Source organism: Pyxicephalus adspersus, chromosome 3 (assembly GCF_032062135.1).
Source record: "Pyxicephalus adspersus chromosome 3, UCB_Pads_2.0, whole genome shotgun sequence".
Classification (NCBI taxonomy): domain Eukaryota; kingdom Metazoa; phylum Chordata; class Amphibia; order Anura; family Pyxicephalidae; genus Pyxicephalus; species Pyxicephalus adspersus.
In genome coordinates, this window is record NC_092860.1 from 44,710,010 (window position 1) to 44,736,225 (window position 26,216).

At 36.8% G+C, this 26,216-nt stretch overlaps 1 protein-coding gene across 5 annotated transcripts in view; it reads left to right on the forward strand.

Annotated features, from left to right (window-relative positions):
• Positions 1-26,216, forward strand: part of BNC2 (basonuclin zinc finger protein 2) — a 346,936-nt gene that overhangs the window by 189,737 nt on the left and 130,983 nt on the right. The window contains exon 1 of one of the 5 annotated variants that reach the window (XM_072404408.1): positions 6,089-6,476. The exons of the other annotated variants lie outside the window; for them this stretch is intronic. Within the exon in view, the coding sequence (XP_072260509.1) occupies positions 6,474-6,476 (3 nt within the window). The 5' untranslated portion in view covers positions 6,089-6,473. Of the gene's footprint in view, positions 1-6,088; positions 6,477-26,216 lie in introns of those variants that run through there. 5 annotated transcript variants of the gene reach the window in all.

Sequence of the window (26,216 nt, forward strand, 5' to 3'; positions counted from 1 at the left end):
TACAAATGCAGAAGCAATGGGGTTTTTTGCTATGTTAGGTAACAGCTGTCCAGACAGGTTTCATTTTGGGGTCCATTTATAAAGTTGGTAATTAGCATTATCTCAAGAAGTTGTCATTATACCATTAGAAATAATTACATTTAAAAAATCACCCTATTTATTAAAGCTGATGTGATTGCCAGCTTTACAAATGATCCCCAGGTAATGATTGAACTGGCTGACATTATCGTTTACTAGTGGTTTTACTACTACCGCCACATTTATTATTGTATAATATAGGGGCGATAAGCATGACTGCCACTTTACAGATCGCCAGGTAGCTTTTGCAATTTTCAGAGTAGCAAACTAAATTGGTACAAATTCTCATTTTAAACATCCTGATCGCCACTAATGCAGTGATCCCCAATTGAAGTAAATGGGTTGTGAACGGCATATTTAAATAGGGCTATCAGTTTCTCCATTTAGTGGAGTTTCTAATCACCAATTTAGTGAAAGTATGGCAGAAAGAATGCCACTGTAGAGAGAAGTGCTTTTTGAAAATTCTGGTGTTAAAAAATTGACAAACATTTATTTTAAAAATTGGAGCACATATATACATGGCCATAAAGAGAAAAATCTGCCACTAGCTGTGCATAGAATAGACTTCTTAGAATTTGGTTAAAACATGAACTGACAGACTTTTAAAATTGCTCTATTGTCAGTGCAGGTGGGCCAAACCACAGGGTAAATGGGTTTTTCAGATCAGTCTCCATAGAGTAAAATGAATGGACTGGAGCACAAGCCACCTCATCAAAGTTCGCCAAATGACAGATGAATTTTGGTGGATAAAAAATGTGAGACACTAATGGCAAATCCCCAGTCCATAAATACCACAAAGAACGCCAAACTATTCCAGAGGACTGGAGAAGTTCAGCACTGGACCATAAATGACTGGAAAAACATGTTCTGGCCCATCTAGCAAGTGGTTTAGGAGTCATTTACAATAATGGGACTGGCCTGAGTAATACTAAAAACAGCAAAGAACTAATAGTCATAGAAATCTTTGTTGTGAGTAGAACTTATGATGATTGTGAATTGCGTGAATAGAGATCAGCTTTTAGACATCAGCTTTTTCCCACGTGGCAAGCTGGCAGTGATTTCTAAAAAAAAAAAGGATGGGGTTTAGTTTCTCCCTACTTTACCCAAAACAATAAAAACAAATAATCAGACTGCTGGCAAAAGATATACTCCTTAGTCCAAGTCTTTTCTTCCTAGGTCTGCTTATCTCCTGGAGCCACTTTTAAACCACTTCCCATCTACATGCATTCATGCAGTTACTTATAATAAAAACATGCCCGTGTAATGTGTGTTGTTATTACCCACTCATTGGGAAAGGGGGACAGGAAGTGACAAAGCAAGGACCTTGATGGCAGGGTGACCAGCTATGTTAAAATAATGTCTGCACATGTGCAAAATAAATTAAATTGTTAAAACCTTTATGAGATTTTAATTATTTGTTTTTATGTACTCAAGAAGCTCGAGAACATTTGCAACCCATAACAACCTAAATAATGTTTCTGCTAACTTTAAAGCTAAAAATGATATTAGGATTGTAAATGGTTGCTTTTTTTTCGGTTGCTTTCATGAAAAAGTTTTATGTATCTAAAACAGCCAACTTTTCAGTAAGGGTCTCTGGTAATGGATTTGGAGCTTGTATCAGTGGCATCAGCTTGACATCAGTTTGACATGCTTCTGAGATCATTCAGAATTCATTGACAGGTGCATTGACCTGCATTTGACTTTATAACCTGTAATTGTCCTGCTTCCAGTAGATTTTGCATTCCGTAAGACTATCATAGCAGTGCAAAGCCAACAAAAGTCCATCCACACAAGCCTTATTGGTGTCAACAAGTCAAAAAATTTTAATATTTTGTTCCCATGTGTGGCCAGTCTTCCTTCTCTGAAGATCAGCTGATACTTTATGTGGTGTTTTAAAGGTTCTTGTTTGAGCAGGTAAAGAAATTTGAATTAAAAATATGTGTGTATGAGTGTATACACAAACATTCCATCATAACATTGTAACTTTGCAGAATGGGTCACCGCTTTATAAAGACTCAGAGATCATCCAATTGACTGCACTGGCTACAAGGCAGGTAAAGTCAAGGGACATAAAGAAGTCTTCAGTGGTTATACTCAGACAGCAGAGGGTTAATGCCAGTTTATGTCTATTATGTTTTCACTGGGACTTTGTTAAGGCACCCAATGTAAATTTCAGTGACAGCAGCTCTTGCTGATTCAACCTTTTCTCTGTCACCTTTGACGGATGGTTCCCAATGCAATCAGCCACACCACCTCAGCAAGTCTTCAGTCCTGTAGCTGCTGAGTAAAACAGTGAAATCCAGAAGGTAATTATGATTAAACCCCCCCGAAAAAATACCAAAAAAGTCCTTCCTGTCTACATATAACCAGACAAGCTTTTTTCTAAAATGCAGTGCAAATCTATTTACTTTTGGTAATTATATTTTAGGACCTGCTAACCCCCCTTATAATTTTTCATCTTATTTATTTATTTGTTGATAAATTTAAGAAGTCAAAACACTGACACAGATGGATTATCTGAGTGTATAGGGTGAAGAGTTATAAATTAACACATTATTTGCTCCTAATGTGAAATACTTGAAGATGCATTTTCAGAGTCCCTTGACATCCACCCAAGTGTGGGCTCACATTGTACTCCCCCCCCCCCCCCCCAAGTGGCATTGCTTTGTTAAAGCGCTGAATTAGCATGTCAGGCCAGCTGCCTGTTCCATGACTGTGTGTTATGGAGACTTGTATTTTCTTGCTAGTCTTACTTCCTGCTGCCTTGGCCACACACAGAGGGCTGCATTTTGCTTAGCTTTGTTTTTTGCCAGTTATTTCTCCTCCATCTTTTTCAGGTAGAACAGCTACAATAAAAGCAATAAAAAAAGTAACTCTTATTTACACGTATACAGAGTGCTTAGTATTACTTGCTCGACACACCACATGATATGGATTTATTCAGGAACATTATGCAAACTACCTTGATGTATAACTAATATTCTAATTTAAACTTTTGAAAATGTAGTCAAGAATGTCAACTGTGAAATTTAAGGTGATGTTTTGTCACTGAATTGAATTGCTACTTAAAGGATAAACACATGTGTGTTCCACATGGACAAATTACAGGATTACTTATCTCAGTTACCAAATTAGTGTGATGCTGTAATTAAGAAACACTGAGGCTATTATTAAAACAAAACAGACCTATGAGTTCTTAAAAGGAACAGTCATTTTTAAAGCAGTTTAAAACAATATATATAGGTAATGTGTCCTGGTCAAATTTAGAATAAAATCCTCTACTACATTTAAGAAAGAAAGTTTACCGGTAAAAATAGGTGATAAACTGTCCCCAAGATGAAATACAGGCACCTTGGAATGTTTTCTTGTTTTCAAATCCTCTGACATTCTAATGCAGGAGTGTCAAATTCAAACACACAACGGGCCAAAATTGAAAACTTTGACAAAGTTGGGGGCCAACCTTGAGAATTACTGAAAAAATTGAGGCCAGCTAAATCTTATGAGTGGCCAGGTGCTGGAACTCCCTCTTCATTGAAATAGCAGCGCTACTACAATTCCTGGCATTACTTGCATCTATAAAACAGTCCAATGCGGGGCCACGCATAGGCAGAGAGTCCGCTGGTCTATAGACACGAGTGATGCGGGGAATTGTAGTAACGGCGCTATTTCAATGCAGCAGGGTGGGCCAGCTGCAGTTCATATTTAGGATTCCTTTGGGGGCCAAAAAAAAAGGACGTTGAGGGCCAGATTTGACATTCCTGTTCTAATGTGTAAATTTTGCCTATTTTTTTAAAAGATCTCTCCCAGTTCTTGCAGCTTTCTACTGGATTTTAGGGTTTCCTGTCACTCTGATGGTCTGGTTCTGATGGATTACAGAGGGCAAAAGAGAAAGGCTAGCTTTGAGCAGTGATAAAAGAATAGCTACATTTGCATGTTATGGTTTAGCGTTCAAAATGATATTTTAAAAGGTATGTGCACTTAGTGTTAGGTGCCAGCTTTTATATCCCCTGGCTAGTTTAGTCTGCTTTGAGGCTTCTCTCTCCCTGGCTCAGCTTCCTCGCTTATCGGAACTGGGGATCCTCCCTAAGGGTGCACTGCCTTTTTCCCAAACAGAACATCTCCAGCTCCTGTATACAGGTACAGCACACTGTCCCTCCGCTCTCTGCAGGTTCCCTGCAAGTTCTAAGTCAGGTTTTGCATGCATTTGTGAGTGACTCCTTACCCTATCCCTTTGTCCAACACTTTTTTCGGCGCACCAGAATGCAGGACTTTTCTCTTAAATGGGTGAAAGTATGAGTGGACTACATACTAAGAGTTATCTGTGAAATATGCCATCTTGACTTGGTGAGCCAAAGTTTTTTGAATGGCAGTGATACCAGACTGAGGCCTATCAGTGTAGGTTGTAACAGCAAGAAGTACAGAAATTACCCTGCTGGAGCCAGAATTCTCCTGGTAGGAACATTTCAAGTGTCCGGTGAGACTTCTGCTCTGGGGGCCACTGAACCCAGCAAGCCATTCAAGTAAGCCATATTGTGCGACAGTTCATGGATGAGCATTGCAATATTTACTCCGTGAGAATCTTCAGTGTTCTGGGGAGACAGGTGGACCCCTACCCTGGGGACTACTGGAATGAGATTTACACAGGACGGCGGCCTGTGCCCCAGCTGCGTTCCTCCTAAGCTCACTCTTGGTGTGTGCCAGACCATTGGATTATGTTTGATAATATGATCTGGTTGCTTCTGGCACTGTGCACATCTTTAATTTTTGCTTTTTTATTGTTCCCTCCCTTTTTGTTAAATAAATATGGAATATTCTTAAAAGTAATAAAGATGTAGGAATTTGGTGGTTTTTCTGCAGACAACTCAGAATGTTTGATATTGTCTCATTTTCTGTCCTGGTAACAATGGTCACAAGGAAAAAGAGAGGATACTGACAGCAGTAGAAACCTGACAGAGGTTCAATCTTTTCACCATTTTATTTAAAACAATAAAAAAGTTTGGCTTTAGATTTACTTCTTGTAGCCAATGTACAGTGTTATTAGTGTTGGTAAAAAAGAATCCAAAAAAGAAAGGGCCATGTTAGGTTATATTGTAGCACCCATTAATCATTATCAAACGCAACAATTTAAACTAGTGTTACAAAACTGGGGTTCAGTGCTCTGCTACAAATAGCCCCGCTTTAGTGATTCACAGCTAAAGCATAGAGAGGAATGAAGTGCAATTGTTGGTAAAGATCTTGTCGCTGACATGAATGCTGCTCAATTGCTGAGTGACAGATCTACAAATCGCTGTAAAATTAGCAAGTTAGTCATTTCATAAAAAAATAATTAGTAAAAAAAAAATAGAGAATACCCAGAAAATAAATCTCCATTCTGTCATGTCCCTAAGAATAGAGCTGTGCTTGTGTGTGAGTAGTTTGTTTGTTCAGCTACATGATCTTGTTAGAAAATTCTAAACTGAGGATAAGAATCCTCATCAGCTGAGCAGAAAATGACTGATTATTCTCCATCCTGTGTTGTTGCCCCGAGGAGTGCTGTAACCATCAGTGAAGTGACACAAGCAAGTCACAAGCTTGTCACATTGTGAGGGCAGGTCAGAAGGTTTGGGCAGAGAGCCGCAAGGTTTTGGGATAAAGGTGAACATTTTCATGTGCATGTGTTCCTGCAAACTTTGGAACGTTTGTTTTTCCCAGAAACAAGCGTCTTTTTCCATCTGCTCAGCATGGCAGGGACAGGATTTGGGAGATACAGACTGATGTTTGTAACGTTAATTTCTCTCAGGTTAAACTAAGGCTATTGTATTGTGCTGAGATTCCAAGTCACATGAAGCTTTTATTGCCACTAGTGGATCATGGCCTGGAGGGAGGAGGGAGGTGAGGATGGAGTGTATCAGTGGATGTATGTGTATATGATGGAGGAGGGGGAGCACATTGAGGGAAGGGAGGGTTTAGGGGCAGCCAGGAGGGAGGGAGTGAGGGATGACTGAGACACTCAGGAACTATGAGAGGAACACTTCCCTTGGAAAAAATGACCATCCAACGTGAGTCTGATCCGCTGTGACAGTCACTTACAAGCATTTTTTCATTTACGTTTTTTTTTTCTTTTTTTTAATGTTCCCTAAACTTTGGCTGTTTTTTCGCAAGCCCAGACAATTAACAGCTGAAGAAAATATGACAGGACACACGCAAAAGAGGTTGGGAGATAGAGGGAAAGGAATGCACCAGAGCGGAGAAAGCTGAGTTTGATCTTTGTTTAATCAGCCAGAGATTTTTTTTTGGTGTCCCTCTCCCATCTTCTTAATGTATTTCTAATTTTTTTTTTTTTTTTTGCACTGTGTACGAAGGCAGAAGTGAGATCTGTTAACTGCTCCACACTGACTGAGAGGCCAGAGCAGCTCATGGTACTGTATGTTACCACTAATACTCCCTTCATACCTTCTTACATATTCTATTCATTTGGTGGGAGGGGAGGGCTATGGCATGAAAGGGGAAGGCACACATTGGTCTCTTTGCAATTTCCTTAACCCTCTTTCTACTGCATTAACATCAGCAATAACATTAGCGTTAAAGGGGTTAAATACGGCTCTTTCCAGATGTCCTGACAGCTTGGAAGAAATCTCTAGGCACGTTAATTCATAGCATGGTACCCTGGGCTGCTACGGTGGCCAGGCAGAGAAGGTGTTAAAATTCCTTACTGAGATTCCCAGGTCTTGATTGTACAGCATAAGCAGAGAAAATCTTATGTATGACATTCCCTATGAAGACTGTATAGGTAGCAAACTGTATATGATTTAACCACTTCCCTACCAGGCACAATGCAGGTCAGTGAAAATATAATATATTATTGGTACAACTAAGTGGAGTAATTCCAAGCAGATGCTGGAAAGATGATTCAGTTACAGAAAGAAAACTCTCTTTGCTCAGGAATGCTAGAATTGAATTATCCTATTTGTTTGACCTATTTATTAATTCACTAAGGTTTTTAAAACAGTAAAAGTTAACAACACCTATTCTTTAATTTCACCACTACAATGGTCTCAAGTTTGTAAAACTTCAACAAGTTTCATAGCTGTTCTTGAACTGATATTTAGGAGATGAATCACCCTGTACTAATGTTAGTTGATCGCACTAAATTCACATGCTTTCACGTGAAATTCAGGTTATGGGGACGTTCCTATTCTCTCAAATGACTCTTTTTCAAAAGGTTTTTAATCCCATCTTTTACCTACATTGCTCCAGAGTTAGCTAGACTCCTTTTATTAATTTGTGGTAGATTATAAAATGATGGCACTGTACGGTAAGTTTTAATGTGGATTCTGAAATCTCTGAGCAATCAGCTAGCTGTGATTTAGGCTAGGCGATTACGGGATGCTCTGCTGTCTTCCTAGAAATTTTGCTGTCGAGTCAAAAGAAGCTTTACAAAAAGAAGCTGGGGTTATCATGGATTTAAGAGTCCCGATCTTACTTCTCTGTCATTCCTGACCACTGAAACCAATTTATGTTAGAAAAGCTTGTAATCAAAGCTACTGTTGCTGGAACCTACTGGTGTCTTCTTGAAATTCCCTCAAACTTACCAAAACAATTATACAAAAAATATCATATTAACCCACATTCGTATATCATAAATATTATTACACATATTTTGAATTGTGGATATTTTTGGTTATTTCAGCAAAACTTCTTTATACCACAATACATAAACCAGTCTCAATTTTTCTGTTTAATACGAAATGATAGAAGTTTATTAGATACCACCATCATTATACCTGTGCACACCAACATTAGGTAGACGCACCTAAAGAGACCCTGTCTGGACAGAACTGTGGAAGCTGCCAATGCTGACCTGGAAGCTGCAAGCTCCAGGATTTTTATTTATGTTTATATTGCACTTTATAGAAAATAAGCCAACTGGAACCAGCATGTGTGTATCAGGTTTACAGACACCTAATATAAACATGCTTGTTCCAGGCCACTCACTTAATGGGACAGGAATTAGGATAACAGCCCCCCAAGCCAAAACCTTAAAAGAAATCAGCAGTACAAGTTCTTATAAATCTTTTCTGACAGGTTGCCTTTAAAATTCGCTGAAACATTTTCAATCAGAAGTCACATAACAGGCTTACATGGTCATCAGCTGCTTCAAGCACTTGTAACAGCTACTAGATATCTTCATCTGAATTATGATGATTTTTAAAAAGACCATTTTAATAGTTTACTTTGCCATCAGAGCTATTCACCTATTAATATTGTAGAGGTTTTTTTAGTAAACTATACTGCTGGTTGGAACAAGCTATGACTGATATGTATAAATCCCTGTTAACATTGATTTTTATGTAACAAAGCATTTCAAAGTAATTTATTCAATGACAGTGGTGTCCCTGTCTATGTGCTACAAGTTGACATACACAGCTTCATCTCTGCTTAAGTATAGAAAGCATGGCAGGGACCTGTTTCAGAATCAAGTAGCATACTGTCAGGGAAATGATGACTAATTTATTTATAACTATAAAAGAAGATGGTTTTATCTGATGACTATAACATTCTGATTAGTGCCCCGTTTATGATGGTTTGCTTTTCCCCACAGTTATATTGACAGGGTTTATGGAAGCTGTAAACTGAATGAACTATCAGCTCAAGCTACAAAATGGTGATTTATGGGAAGTTCCAGAGGCACACAATCCAGACACATTCATTAGCATTATCTCTGATTTTCAGAGGACAAACTACAGTAGTTTTATCTGTGTAACTGCTGGATTGAGCAAATAAGGAGGGATATAATTGAGACAGTATAATTTACTATCCACAGATCACTTGTATAGCAGTCATTTTCAGCAGAAGGGCGATTAACCCATATGCTTGAAAAGTTGCACTGTGGCCTTTGCTGTAAAGTAAGTTGTAAGAGTATAGCTACAATTTTCATTTGATTGTCTCTTTACAGCATATACTTCTTTGTGGCTTTTATATCTCTGTTAAAGAGGGACCTATGTCCATGGCGGCCCAGACAGTATATTTATTGGCAGTCTTACCTGTTTCTGAAAGCTTTGCAAATCAGCATCTTCCCTCTCTGGCCATTGGATAGCCTTTGATGATGTCATTTCTGTGCACACATGCCGAAGTTACATTGTTTCAACCGTTAGGAACAGGCCAAGAGTATATACTGCCTTAGGCATTGTGCAGAGATAAAACTGTGAAGAGAATGTAAAATTATTTTTTAGCTAAAAAAAAGCAATGTCTGCTACGAAAAAAACTCCATCTTCTAAATTAGGAAATGCCATCTGACCATGTACAAGGAATAGTTATAATAATATAACTAAATAAAATGCTTTGCATTCACTCAAAGGAGTGCTGGAGGGTAGCTTGTTGATCAGCAGTGTGATCACAGATTAAGAAATTGTGCCCAGAGCTATAGCCACGGGGTAAGACAGTGTCTGCGGCAGATGGAATAGTATTTTGCAATGAATGTCATACACCATTGAAAATCCTATTAAAAGCTTACTCCTTTACCAATATATGTAGGATAAAGAGTCATGTACCCCTTATTGATAATCACCTTTCCATGAGCACTCCTGTTATCATCAGCTTCTTGAAATGCCCTGAGTGATGCCATCTCCCCCTACGAGTTGCACTGTAGGAATTGTTTGGTGCAGAATGGAGCCTATTTAGGAAGAAAAATAATTGCTTTTAATTTCACCACACTTCGAAAAATGACACATCTTTGTCAAAGGGCAACTGTAGCTTACCTCTGCAATAATTAATTATGCCAGGTTTAGGGTGGTTTACATTTAATGAAAATTGTTTGCTAAGAAATTATCCTTAAAAAAAGCCCTTATAAATTGGTTAAATCTACAAAAAAGACCTTGTTTATTCTTTGTCAAAATACTGTAAAAATGAGTGGAGATATCTTTTACATTTTTTAATATAGTCTCAATTTTTATAAATATGAATAATTTACTATAATTCACAACTGAGTCCTGGAATGATGTATAGGCAGGTGGGAGCAACCACAGTATGTGGCAGGGAACATCCAGATGTGTCAGATTCATATGTTTCAGTGGACGTTGTGTCGGCTGTGGGTATCTCATAAGGTGATTAATAAATATCCTTTTTACAGTGGTACATTTTGGAACATGTCTTGTACACACATAGCCTTCTTGTCAGTTGAAGTTAAAGTAGTAAAAAGAGGAACCTTACCTACGGGATCTGTACATAGCTTAACAACTGAAGGACATTTTCAGGTAGACTCATTAAGGTTTGATAAGTTCGTGAGAATTTTTTTTTTAAGTGGGACCACTGGAGTTCACCACTGTGAACCAGTTCTTAACCTGGTTATAACTGAAATGAATTGAAGTGGTAGATATTTTTTTTTTGTATAGATATTTGGTTACAGTGTGGTATTGCTTCATGCAGGGTCCCAGAGTGGTCTGCCATTCAAACTGCTGGGCGCCATATAAAGGTAACCTCAGGAACTGAGGTTCCTGAGGTTACACTTATCTATATTATATATTTGTCCAAGCAAGTGAATGCACAAATCTATCACTTCTAGGTGTAAAGCTACGTACACACGTCAGATTTTTATCGCCCGATAATCGGTATCGGCCAATTATCGGGCGAAAATCTGCCGTGTGTACAGTCGGTGTCGTCCATCGTCCGGACGACCGACCTGCCGGATCCACGGACGATTGACGACAGCCGATCGTAATGAAAGTGAAGGGGAGAGCGCGCAGCAGGGTGCCTCTCCGTCGCTCTCCCCCTCCCCTCTCCATAGAGCATGAATGGTGCTGTATGTACAGCACCGTTCATGCATCGTGCACTCCCTCGTCGTTGTAAAGGATCGTGAAAGATCCTTTCCAACGACAAAAATTGGCAGTGTGTACGCAGCTTAAGGAAGCATGGCACTCATTCCCCTTTGCTCATGTGATTTTGTGATAGGTGATAGCTGATAGTAGCTGTGATAATTAGTGGCCTCAGTCCAGGTTGTTTCCCCCACCCAACATCGGGCTGCTTCTTCTAATTTTCTAATTCTGACATGTTACAATGCCTCAATTTAAATTCTAGATTTTGTACGCATATTGAGGTCTATTTTTTTGTAAAAAAACAGGAACAGCATTATATATATATATATTTATAGTACTGATACACTAACGGGATGGAAACTAATGTCAAATGATTTTCTCATAGCCATAGATATTTGTGACATGATATATTTTAGGGCACTAAAATGGATAAAGACATATCACACCTGAAAAATAATATTTGCAATACCATGATAATTTTCCAGATATAAATAACTGATATTGCAGCTTTCATACTACAGCTAGACACAATAATAGGACAGTTACATCACTTGTTTTTGCTGAACATACACAAAACACGTTGTAAATAGCATTTTCTCAGCCTGATTTGATTCCTCAGAGATTTATAGCTGTGCTCTGAACCTTGCAGTCTCTTAAGGGGACACTTTTTTTTTGCAGTTTTGAGAAATTTTCCCTTTTTATCATAGGCATGTCATTCAAGTAATAAGACTTTTATTATGACCAGAGATAGTATGAATTCCAAGCATCAGCAGCAAAATAGAATAGTTATATGACCATCTTGAACTGGGGAAGAAGAATAGAGGGCACTTATCATGGACAAGCATGGAAATACTTGTGATATATAGATGTGAACCTAGTAAAAATATACCTCTAGGGGTCAAGTTTACATTTGTAATTAATAAAACATTTTGGTTAGATGACACCAAGAGTGCTTAAATATTAAGAGAACACAAGACCTATAGAGCCTACGTTTTAATAAATATTTCAGAAATTTGTGAAATATAAACAGGATTTCATGAAAAAATCTATAACCAAAGACTCTTTCAGTAAAAACAGTATGTCACAACAATCTCTAGATAAGGATATATGGGTCAGATTATTTCCATTGTAAATTTTTTATTTTTGCAGTGAACGTAGGTACTTTCTATCTGCCAAGACAATATAATACTATATAATACAACTATATTAAAACAGAACTAAACTTTAAAAGAAAAAAAAAAAACATTCTAGCAGAAAGTTTTTGGTAAAAGTGACTCTTATTCTAAGAGTATGTGGCTGTCATTGGTGGAGGAAAGTACAGGGTGGGGGTGACATACTGCAGAGTTGGTTCTGCTTTAAATGACCAGCAGAGAGATTAGAGCAGAAACACATTTTCATTGGTGTGGGAGAGCTTTACATGTTTGTATGCTTTGCATGCTTACAAATTTTGACACAAAGTTACTTACCTCTTTGTAAGTTAACAGTTCTAGGATTCTTTCACTACTGCATCCTTCAAAGACGCCATCCTCGCCACTTACACTATCAGGCCAACAGCAACCCTCTTCAGCCATTGCATTGTCACTGATGATGCAACTCCTGTGCTCTATTTGTGGCAGTGCTGCATCTAAATCTGGGAACTACCGTGCATGGCTTGTGTACTGTGCAGTATAGGCAAAAAAAACACAAAATTCCACCAGAAGCTATGGATTTTTTTTTGTGTCAAAACCTATACCTCCTGGTAACTTAGTTCCCCCTTAGGATGTTGAAACAGTGGAGCACAACGTAACCTTTATAGTAAAAGTTTTTTTTATATAACTTTGCTGTTGGTTTAACTTACTTTGGGTGTTGTTTATTTTGCAAAATGAAGGTTAGTAAAAAGGATCCCAGGTGGTGCCTGCTCTTCCTAGGTAGCACTTTTAGTAGTATAAATGCTGCACAAATTATACTAAAAGTTCTAATAGAGAAAAAAATCAAATAAAAGTTCTTGACTTTTTGCATTCTTCTGGGTCATTGGATTTGATTTACATAAGACATTTGGACCTCATTCTCTAAACTAAGTGAAAATTTCCTTGCAAGGTGAGAGTTCATTTTGCTGAGTGAACAACCTATATTGCAAAAGTAAATCAATATCATTAACTGTTAAAGTATTGAAGCTAGAGGGTTAGCATGGCAGACTGGCATTTTTTAAGACGTGAAAAGTCCAATCAAGAGCTGGTTACTACTCTAACACACTTTTCATATGTACAAAAGCTGCACTTCTGCAGCTGAGGATTTGGACCACCTGGGGCAAAATGACCACCCTGTCTACATTAATGAATAAATTGGCCGCTCCTCTGCATTATTATGTAACGGATAGGTTTCAGGGGAATACAGATTTGTTCAGTTTAACAGCATTATTACTGTTTTTATGACAAGACATCACACATGCTAGCAGTAAAATAATATCTACACAAACAGTAGCAGGGCTGCAGTTTAATATTTGCAAAGCATATCCAGTTACGTATACTGTATGTGCATATACATTGGATGCATTATTTTTTTCCTTCTATTAGTTAGGCTGTCTTTCTTGTAATAGGCAAAATAAAAAATGCATTGCTGGACATTTGCATTCTGTCGTCCTGCTAAATTAGGAACATCTCACTTTTAAAAAATGCCCAGCCAATACACAAGTCTCATTAACCGACCTTGTGTATATTGATGCCTGAGGAGCCTGAGCCTATCTGTAACTTCCATTCTTTCACAATGTTAACCCTTTTGTTGTGGTAGATCTGTACTCTGCGGCAGGCTGCTGCTTTGTTACCACAGTGTATTCCATGATTTACTGGAATGTGACTGTGTGCAACATCAGACCCTTAAGAATTTGTCTGAGTGTGTAGAGATGAGTTGGTGGGGTGTCATGGATAAAGAAATAAACTAAGCTTGGAAAATTAAAAAAATAAATAGTTTACCATCTTTAGCAATAAACTCTGTTGAAGTCACTGCGCCAAATGTTGCCTAATATATATTACAGTGTACTCAACATCATTTTAAGTAGTGTGTAGTGGGTAATAGTAATGACGTTATTTAATAGTATTAAGCAGTCTTAAGAATCAATGTTTTGTTACATATTGTAGATTAACACATTTTTAAGTCAGAATAATCAGTTTTAGGGTGATTACTGTATTCACTGCGCCTTATTCAACTACCTGTATTGCTGTGTACATTATTACATAAAGGATAGTATATAACATTGCAAGTAAGAGTACACATTATTATTATATAAGCATATGCTTGTAAAAAATATTTATATATAAAATGTTATTATATCACATTGTTTTTTTCTAATTTGAGTGAGTTCTCTTGTACTTCTAGATTTCTAGCGCACAATGCTACTTTAAATATAGAGAGTTTAGAGGAAACTGAGATGTACTTCTTGGAGATGTCAGCCTAGGAGGAGAGGCTAAAGTGGGTCATTAAAATCCAAAGGGCTTATGGTATTATTCAGAGGGGTTATTACATGGCTAAGGTTGGGGCAATGAGTATACACAACCTAAACCAGTCTTTCTCAACCTTTTTTAGCCCTGAGCAACCTGTAAAATATTTTTTTTTGTAGGCTGGTGGGTAAAAAATCATCCTAAATTGGTGGCCAGTACAGGGTGCCGCATTTACAAACAAACACCATTGGAGCCATGCAGCTCACTCCACTAAGTGGTGTTGGCCCCAGAACTATACAGGCATCATCTAATAGGATCTAATCAGCCACACTTCAAGGAGCTCCTGGAAAATTGTGAAAGAACCCTGGTTGAGAATGGATACCTTAAATTATCTGAAACACTAAGAATGACATCCCACATATCAGAAGTGCTACTATGTACTGACCCTGCATACAGAATAAGATAAACTGGCATAAAAAAAAAAACAAGAAAAGTATTACAATGTAGCATTCATACATACGGAATATGAATAGATACTAAAAAATACATTCAGCGTGCAGAACAAGAGAACTTAGCGCTGTGCAGAATCCATTTCCACTTTAAACTATAATTGTTCTACTTAACAAATGAGAAAGCTGAATTGTGATTGAAAGATTGTTTATATTAATTAGTACATGGCATATATGGGTACACTGCAAAATAGCTTTGGTGTTGTGAACAAAAGGTTACTTAAAAGCTTAAAAGTGGAAGGTACACTTTGATGCCAGGTAAGCCACACAATTCTAGATCTGAAACAACTTAAAGCAGAAGCTTTTTTCTTTAAAACATGCTTTGATAAAAACTTCTTTTTAGTTTGTTCACTCGGGAAGTGTAAAAGGGTATCCTGATCTGGTCAGTAGGTTCTACAAATGTGCTAATAGTGGTTTTCATCTCAGTGCCTGAGAAAAAGAAAAGGGAATCAGTGCAGGCCTGACCTTTGGCTGGGCTTACTCATGCTCTCTTTTTACAGAGGACTTTCCTTTTTTACCTAATTTAACAGACATTTCCTGTTTGTTACACTTCTGCTCACAATAAAGCAGCAAGGTTATCAAAGCATTACATTTAGCACTTATCACTGTAGGAAGTGATAACTGCAATATTGCTCATGTTCACTTTTTTAGTATGGCATTCTCCATATATGTAGCCAAGACAAGGAATGAATAGTATACAATGCTTTACAACATGTGTATTAGTCTTAAGAGATTTTGACTTCAGCACATAGTCATTGGGTTTCATTTACAACTGACAATGAATGATTTTCTTTCTGTCATTCAGCAGTAGGAATCATAGAATTTTCTCATGAAATTCATTTTGCATTGAAACAAAAGCAATCTATTACTTTTTTTATCATTTTTTGGAGGATATGTTTGAAATACTTTATTTTAACACTTTTGTTTAGTATTTGTGTTTAGATGTTTTTTTTTTGTTTTTATCTTACTCCAATATTTTTTTTTCCTAATGTGAAAACAGTTAAATCATAAGGCTGATTTGTACTTTTGTACTTTTGTTACAAGAGCAGCAATGAGATAGTTGATATAGTCCATGCACACCTAAACTTGGAAAATTCACTTTGCGTTTGGTTACCATATAGCATTCATTTTAATTATAGTTTAATGTGACTGAATTGATACCATCTTATAGTGAGCTTCTTTGGGGGAACAGGAACTTATGTGGATGGATCAAAATGATATGTAAAGCACTATGTAATATGCTGACACTGTATAAATACTGAAAACAAATGTAAGACACATAAGAGTTTGGTAAAGCTTAAGGAGGGTTTATACACCGAAGTGCTGCATAAAATCTAGCTAAATGGAACTACATACCAGAAAAAAATCTTCTAAAAATCAAGTTTACACTGCCCACCTGCCAATGATACAGCAATTCTTTCCTCCAGTTCACCAATCCACATCAATTTTAAAACAGAACTCTGGGCTCACAGCCAAATACAGTTGAAATACATATATGCTCACTGTTTACCTGCCAAGTGATTTGTTTTTCTGTGCAATCAGTCTTGTGATTTACACAAATAGGCCACATTGCAAAGCCAAGTGACACAAACATTTCTTGGTTCAGCAATACAGCTGCCTAGATTACAATGCAGCCTACAAAATGTTAGGCAAATGTTATTATTTGGAGATCTCTTTTATAGGTCCCACGTATGTGTCCTGCTTTAGTCTCAAAACCAGCATCCTCTACATGCACTCTTCAACATGTTTAACATACGTCATATAAATGTACTCCTATATCTATATATGTCTAATAGATAATACTCCTTTCACTGTGCATAGCAGTAGGGCTCAGATTAGATAGGGGTATTACCCATTGGAGTTCCACCTAAACAGTTTATGAGGTACCCAGATGGCCAAACCTTAGTTCAGATGAGGGTTAATGGGTCCAAGGTGGTGCTTACTTTGGCACACAAAACTACTAACATGCAGCACAGCTTGAGCAGATTTCAGGACATTAACATAGTGATTAACAATGCTTTTAGGTCCACAGATAATACATTTTATAAAAACGCGCTCTTACCCATATGCAGCCAGTCACAAAAAAAAATCAGTGACAAAAAAATAAAAATAAATGTCTTTCCTCTACTTGGCATACATCATGGCAATATTATCTATTAAACTGAAATATTCTGTGATTTAACCAAAGGTATATTAGATTAAAAGTCAACTGTGTATATATGATCTATATTGATAATATTGTTTATCTCATAAAAATCTGTCAGTCAAACAGAAACACACATTTGTTAAGACTGTGTGGGATGCTGGCAGCTAGGCAGACATTATTCTTTTGAGTGCTGTTCCAGGTTAGAAGTTCACTTCATGCTCTGAACAGGTTTACACATTCCCTCCTCCCTACAATAGTTATACCGTCGCTTATGGCAGGAAGAAGAAGGACCTATAATTTTAAGAGACCAGAAGCTGCTGGAAAAGGCCACACACACTAATGGGTACTTTGCCAAAAAAGGCATTTAAAATGGAATGGCGTTAAGAGAATGGAAGGAACCGTTACATTTGTGGCCTATAACTAAGTGTTAAAGACTGTTAAAGACGGTGTCACTCCCAGACCTTGTTTCTGTTAAGCTAGATGGAAAACTCTCCCTTTTCTTTCTCCCCTCCCTGTCTTCTTGGAACAGCAAAGGAACGACCTTGCACTCAAACACAGATGCTGTTCAGTGGATGGAGGTCTCTACAGACTAGTAGCATTGTGTTCAGGGCCACTTTGTCTTTTTCATTCAGTGCATACATGGCAGAAACAAAAAAACACCTTTCTAGCTATTGTGGTGTATTAGTTTATTTTACTCGATGCACAATAACTCTACTTGAAACAAACCAAGCTTCTGTTTTTCCATAAGACAGTATAATATATTATTACATTCTGTATGTTGTTAACAAAATATATATTTATATATGTTTTTTTAATTACACCACGGCCACTATAGCACATGGACGTTTGCTTATGCCCACTGGCTTTTGAATAATGTTTTAGACAGCTTTAGAGCTATCACTATGGGTCACACATGAACAAGGGTGTCGGATGCAGCACATTAGTACAAAAATGTTTTTGTCACACATTGTAGGTATCGCAGTCCATACTGTAGTAAGAACAATTCCAGACCCAGCACTTATGGCTAACGTTATATAAAAGACCTGTAGAGTCTTTTGAGGTCACATTCATGGACAACTTCTAGTAAGGTAGCTTTTCACTTATTTGTACTTTTTCACATGCACACAAATTAGGAGGTATGATTTTTCTGTCTTTCTTTAAACAATGATTAATTTAATAATTTATTTAGTTTATTGGGATTTTTTCCATGAAACCTAACTTTAATCTAAAAATTATACATCTGTGATGTTCTTTTAGGTCATTTCTCGTCCACTTAAGGCATTATTAAAGAAACCCTTTACTACACACAATTACAAGAGTCATATATGCTAAATATATGTATAATGCTTAATAATACTCAATAAGTGGTAGTGGTAAAAAATCCATGGCATTTATTGCTACAGGTTGCCCACTGCCAGCCTTTAGGCACCTGAGAGCAATAAGAGTTGGTAACTGCTAAGCCTTTTTAGACATTTGCAAAGCTTTTGCAGATCTTTGTAAATGTCCTGCAGAGCCTAGCAGAGCTATGTATTTTATTTCACTTTTTTGAACAGATCTGTTTGTTTCAGTGTTAACTATTTTTTGTTCACATGCAAAATGCCACAGTGCAAAAATACATACAATTGATTGGCCTTTAACCATACAGTGTGAAAATTAAATTACCCCTCTTGCAGTTTTTGGGTTAGTTTACAGTTTTTACTCCTGGATTTGTTTGCAGTTCTCCTACATTAAATTACAATAATAAAAAAAAAATTACCATTCAATTATTATTAATGTAAAATTAACATTCAATTATTCTCTGTCTACCTAAAGAAGATGGTGACCCATTTTAATGCAGATCTTTCTGAAAAGCAAAGAGTTAAACATTTTCATAAAAATAAGCATCTGCTAAAAATGTGACACAATGTGTGTGTGACCATGGAGTGTGTGTTGAAGTTTATGAAGATAGGTTAAAATAGGAGCAGAGAAAGGGGTGTGGAGTAGTGGGTGTAGCAGTCATTGTAGCGGAGCAGTGCTGGTGTGTGTGACACATGGTTTTTGTCTTTTCATCTTCCTCATAAGCCAGAAAGTTTCCTGCCGCTTCTCTTCCTAGCTCTTGACAAATGATTGCCAGATGTTGAGATCTTTTCAGACCTCTTTCCCTCTCCCTTCAGTGAAATTGCAGCAAGGGGATATTCAATTCTCCCTCGCCCATTTCATCTCCTATCCACATCTGCCAGGGACACACAGGCATCACTTTCTCTACACGAGAGTTTAAAGTTTATTCTGCTCTCCTTACCTTCCCCTTTGCGTGCTCTCCTTTATCGTATTAATATCTGGCTGAAGTTCTATATCAACATAATGAAGCCAGCCTCATTCTTTTCACTGGTCGGAAGCGTATGGACAGTTCATATTTGGTTCTGCTTATCTTGACAAAGCCATATTTAGCAGACCATTGTTATGTCCAGTCTTGGTTGTAAAAAAAGCAATAAGCTAAACATGATAGCATTGTTACTGTATCATTTTAGTCATTTCCAATAATAATTGATTTACCAGTCTTGATCCATTTGTACCAGTGAGGGTGATTGTTTACACACAAACTTACATATGATGTATACAAATTTATTTTTTTATTTAATTTCTGTAAAGTTAAAATGGTGGATTCAATTTGTCATATGAAAGTTCTGTTACATCCCAGTTAACAATAAAATGCATTATATAAAATGAATGTGTACTGCAATGTGGTGCAGTGCGATAAAATTAAAACGCCATTAGCACTGAACACGTGTACCCATCACAGCTTACATACAAGGGTATAGAAGCCAGACTTGTGAAAAGTTGCACGTCCCTGCTTTTATGCTCTCTTAGGGGCCACTCTGTTTTCATGATATCTATGTATTATTGTGTACCTGTGTATATAGAGCCAATGTACCCTACATAGTAAAAGAAGTGCAGCATGTTTTTATAATAGGGGAAGCTTTATTTATGGAATCAATTGTTCCAATTAAGGTATTGGTATTGAGAGCTATACTGTGTAGATACAAATTGTGTGATTTTTTTCAATGGCTTCCTAAGTCATTGTCATGGAACATGATCTGTATACTTATAGGTCTGTTCTTGAGAAGATGCTAAATCAAGTGGCTCAGTATAAAATCCAGGTAAATATTTTTTAGAAGGATAGGTCATCTGTGGAAGCCTGCATATTTCTTTCAGTACAGAAGACCATATATCCAAATGCAGCCCTAGAGGAGAAGAAGACCTATTTAACTGTAAGTATAGACAAGATTTGGCCTACGTACAATAGTCAATTTGTGTGAGGAAAGCAGCATAGATGTTAAAAATGTTTTGTTTTCCTGCTACTTTAAATTGTAATATGTGTCTGATTTACAGATAGCTGGCCAGAATTATGACTTTCTGGCACTGTTTCATATGCATGTGTTCCATATGGTTTACTGCACAGTATGTGCACAATAGGGGAATGAGATATGTGGAAAATCGCAGAAATATAAATATTACATATGTAGAAAGTAATACCTCCTCATAGTTTCAGAAAGGTTTATACATGCAAGTCTTGCATATTACAGTTCTAACACTTGAGCAAGATGATGTTATATGCAATCACAATATGCTTTTATCTTATTTAACACATTTTAATTGAAAAAATTGAATTTAATTGACTACAAATTTATTTTTTTCCCCATTTTCAACATTTTATCTTTTTTAGATTTTCTAAGAAATGTGCACATTGTAGAATATAATTGCATTTATTACTTTCACTTTTTCTAATGTTTACTCACTAAATGCTCCTGGATGCTGTGGCCCATAAGAAAAACATATAATCCACAATAATGTGTGTGGTGACATATCATATCATATAATGTCATATCATAATACTGTCCAATAAAAGATACATGATACTATCTATGAATCTCAAGAGGTCACTTGGATCACTGCAATCTATGGTTGGGTTTGTAAATAATTAAGGACAAAATTTAGAATTTGACCTGTTTGAATGACTCTACCAAATTGTTCACTCAGCTACTACATTGGAAAATAAAATTATGAAAAGCACTGCAGTGTAGGTGTGCATATGTATTGTGTATATGTGATTTTATGAAATGCAATTGAAGAACCTAAAGAGACCATTTAGTGTATAGTGTCTCTCTTGCTAGCCTACCCATGCAGTGCTCAGGTCTGTGGCAATCATCAGTCAAACACTGACATATGAGGAGGGGAAAAATATTGACCTTGTATCAGCTCAAACACAGACCATTACAGAGTTTACACTTGGATTTAGTATCTGGGAGATGTGTCCATGTAATGGGGTTCTAAATAAAATAACAATTAATTAACAAGTTAACATTTATGGCTTAGGCTTTCAAAGTTAAAGTAGAACGCCAGAGGGACTTTGGTGGTTTGCAGGTAAGTCTCCTGCCTGTCACATATGTGATTAGCTAATCAAAAATTGTTATTGGAATTATAATAGTTATTATACCAGTTATCATTATATGTACATTTAAGAGGCAAAAATGTCCCAATGCAAATTATTGTGGAAATATGAGGCTGCACATGCCTGTTTTTTTAATCATTTGATGTGGGCCCAATAAGGTTTGTCAAAGAAATCTAGACTTTTGCTGGACACATACGTTAGTCAGATTTTGTTTCCAATTTAAATATACATACTAACAATATGTAACAATTGCTGTGTAGAGAGAGGTTCCACCTGACCGGGTATCATTTTAATAGATTTTTTAGGGAGGCCATCAGCCCACACCGTTGATGGTAAACTTTGTAAATCTGAAAGGACTCACCTAAAACTAAACCTCACTGTGCAGAAGACATGATTGCATTTGAATCAGTACATACTAAGCTAAGGGCAAACATGTATTACTGCCATCCCACATTTTTACCTCAAGACCCATTTTCTGCCCAAAATGACGGAAGACCTCACCATGCAGTCATGTAAAACCTTGAAACATGAAAAGATTCTTTTCTATATACTATACACTTGTGATTATCAGAAACAGTACTTTGATTTCAGATGAAACACTGTAGATGCCCTTAGAGAACAGGACACGCTGTATTGTCATGCCTATGTGATGATTTCGGTTCTAGGAAACCTTCAGACATTTCAAGCTCTGTTGTAGGCTAAGTGATTTTGTAATTTTTAGTCTCGTTTAGGTTTTTTCAGTTTCCTCTGTACTTTCTCCTGGTTTCTTGCCATGGAAACCAAAGGAGGCAGAGAGGGGGCTACACACACAAGGTGTCATCCGGCCCCGCTCACCTCGGGAATGTCCTTCAGAGGACAACTTGTCACAAGCCGTCAGAAAAGACAGTGGCTTTGTGGTCTCCGAACATCTGGCAGCACTGCACAGGAAGCTGAGGGGGTGTGATTAATTGTGATGAAATAATTTAAACCATCAGGAATAAATGAGGCTGTTAAACTAAGTTCAGATTCCATTTGCAAGCGCACACATGTGTCTAGCAGCCAACGTGCTGTATTAAAGGAGAGGAAAAAAAAGGGAGCTTGTGGGCAACTGAAAACATTTAGTAAACTAAACAAGTTGCAGCTTTTCAGCTTCCCATTTAACAATGTACGGAGATGGCTGTAGGACTGTAAACTATTTTACTCAGAGGAGTCTGCTGATTGTAATAAACTTTTACTCTAAATGATGTTACCCCCTGAGAATCCCAATAGTTTCCATGCTAGGTGAAAAGTTCAGTGCATGAAAAAAGGACAAAATTTAGTAAATATTAACAACAGTTATTAATATAGGTATGTATAAATTATGTATTTTCGGAATATTCGTCTTTTGCATTTTCTATTTGGCTTAAAGACTTTTGAATATAATTCAGCATTTTAGGTTACAAGGTAGAGTTAGGGAGGCTAAGCTTAGTGCCGAAAGGGGGCATGTGGTGCAAGTTTTTATCAACTGTAAGCCCCCCTCATACATTGGGTTTAAAATAGTTCATTTCAAGACCTCCATGTCCATTGGACAGAGACTGTGCTTACCTGAATTTTGCATGCAATATTTAGGCTGTGGTGACCCATTGATTTCAGATGCTTTGGAGAATTGCCGGGAGAGCAATTACAGTGCAGATTGGAAAGACACAACTGATGGATGCTGTGTATCTACCAACAAGATCAATGTAGCCTAAAGGAAAATGCATTACCTTAGCCAATGTTTCCCTCAATTGCATAATGAGAATCAGAGCAAGATAACATTTTTTTTTTATTCTGTTTGGCAAATTTTAAATACACACAGACTTAAAAAAAACTAAATACTAAAATATATGGGTTTAAATGTGTGAGTAAAATTGAGTTATCAAACTATCAGACTGTGTTTGTGTATGTGGACATATGGTATTCCGTTCATTGAGCTCCCTTTAGACTGTAGACAGTGAGCTATTACAGCATTGGCATTAAAAATTGTGGGCATTGTTAATTTTTTGTCCTAAACTCAATCAATATTTCAACAATATTTATTTTTTGTTTCTCAACCTGTCTTAGGTAGAGTATTTTTTCTATGCAATGATGTATAGATGGCTTTACAACACCATCCTATACTGGTCAGTTGTGCAGCAACATATCAAGTAAACTTGCATTATTGCTGTAGTATACCACTATAACTCTAAAACACACACATATATTGTTCATTATTTATATACAACATGAGATAATTCTGTACTTAAAAGAAGCATTCCCACTTGCAGATTTTATTGAAAGATTATTTTTAATAAAAGTAATTTTTTTTTGCACTGCAGAAGTTCCATTAATCGTAAGAATTGAAGTGATGCATGGACTGTTACAGAAAAATCTTATACATATATCTATTACACAAACAGAATGTCAGAGTAGCCACCACCAGCAGTCATGAAGACATTGTCCCTAAGGAAAGAACAGCTAAGCCAGTGAAAAGAAAGAAGGGCTTTAGGAGAAATCACCAATTGCTGTAATTGTGTCTGTATTTTAACAACCTCTCACAGCTAGGGTAACCTAGGATTATGCTGGGGGTTTAGATATTTTTTTATAGGAAGGACATGTGGGTTTGTTTGTGATGCAAAACACAATAAATTTTCTTTGCTAAAATATTTTTTTTCTCTCTGCTGTGCTATCCTCTCCACTTCCCCCAGTTACTCAAAATATTAATGTTATTAGTATTTATTAAAATTGTATAATAATTATTTTACTCCAGGATTTGAATACATTTATATAAAGCCCATATAGTACAGTCCAAACTGGGAGGAAACACAATCTAGGACAACTATACGGGTTCAGGTGACTCCATTGGCATATTTCTTCTCACCTCCTGTTCCTGCCTTACATTCACTCTACATACACTCTTTAAGTTATGGTTCACTCCTCTTCAGTGCTGTATGTTGCATTAATGTGCATGCATTTTTTATTGCATGAATATGTGCGAATTATCTGGGCATCCCTTTCAAATGAGTGGGCTGGGTACACATGAAAATGCCCAAGCAACTTTTATGTTACTTAGTGTAACACAACAATTGGTAGTGCATTACCGTGCATTGTGTTGCTCTGGGACCCAAATCAATGCTACATTGCCTTAATGTGTTTAGGTGCCATTTAATTTTTTGGGCTCTGCAACATGCTAAAATTTTGTGTGTAACCTAAAATGCTGGTGCCCTAAGTTAGGCTTTAAAAGTGCCTCAAATCCCACAATTCTAGCATTTTAGGCACACAGCTACTACATAGGTGGTAAACTCAAACAGTATGACAATGTTACCGTGCTTAGTCCTCATATAAACTAAGCTGGCTCCATTCTCCATGTAGCGTATAAAAGCCTTAGGTCTGAAATGAAGTCATGGTCATTTCTCATCTCTTTACACAGGATAGTGAGTAAAACATGCCACCGGTGGGACCTTATTTATTGAGGAGCCCCACATGTTTATTGTTAGAGAAAGTTAGATTTACTAGTGCAGTAAAGGAGTCAACTTATATTATGCTCGTAAAATATTTGCATTATTAGTATTTTTTTCCGACCCTGGCAAAGAAATCACAGTGCCAGCCAGAGTTGTGGGAATTCATTTTCTTATGTTACTTGGACACTGCTTTGGAGTTTCAAAAATTAATTGAAACCTTTGTTCTGGTGCATTTTGGGATTGGAAATATGTGATATTTTAGGGATTAAGGAACATATGGATAGGGTGTGTAGCCCACAAATCTGTATACACCAAATAAGATCTTTTCTTGACCCTATTAGGAAAGTTTGCATAAATTTGTTTTTTCAACCAAAAATTTGTATGTAAAGTATGCAATAGGTCAGTATTGTTTGTTGTATATGACTGGTGGAGATATTATAGTGTAGTAGATAGATTTCCTAAAGCTTATCTCAAAGTAAATTTGGAATCCACAGCTTTGTATTCAATAATACATCAAGAAATTTATTTTTTGAAATGCAAACATTTGTACATTACACCTTGTATCAGCCTCTTTCATTGCCTCTCTTGCAATGGGGCCACATATTCTGGGGACAACTGTCTAAAAGGTAATTCTCACTTACTCTAACTCCCAACTACACTTCTGGGACGGGAAGTGAAGAAATTTCCTCAGTAGTGATAGATGCGCTTGTGTGTACTTTTGTACCACTGGTAATGTTTGTCAAGCATAAATTCCATCCTTATAGGGATATATGTGTCCTAAATGTACAGTAGTAGATGTATGTCCTTATGATGGGTGGACACTTTTATTACTGCACTTGCCTTTGAATTCATAGGACTTACAAGGCTTACATTGTACCAACAGAGTTTTACATTTATTTTCAGTTCCTTTTTTTTTATATATATCTATAGGGTTTGATGTATTCATGATAAACAGTTTCCCACCAATCCCTCATTGTTACTGCACAGTCTGTTTTAGCAATAGACATTGCAGGACATAATCAGGGATCTCATTAGGTTCAGGGGACTTTAAAAAAAGAAAAACTTTTTGTTCTGAGGTTTAAAAAGTTGCCTAAGACGTAGTAAACGGGCCCCAACAGGTGTTCACGTTAACGGAAATTCAGACTAATGTGAATAGGAAGACTGCATTAAAAACCTCAAAAAGTTTGTAACGTTTCCCACTCCACTAAAAGTGTTTATTGTGTGTTTCCATATTGGAGAAATTGCCAATACGTGATATCTTGCTAGTTGTTTAATATTTATAATAGTCTAAAAATGTTCCTATCAGACCCTATTCTATTTAAAGTAAATTAAAAAAAGTTTTCGCTGGTGTTTGGCTTTAAGGTTTTGTTGGGATGTGTTTACTTAAACTCTTACCTAATACACTTGTTATAAA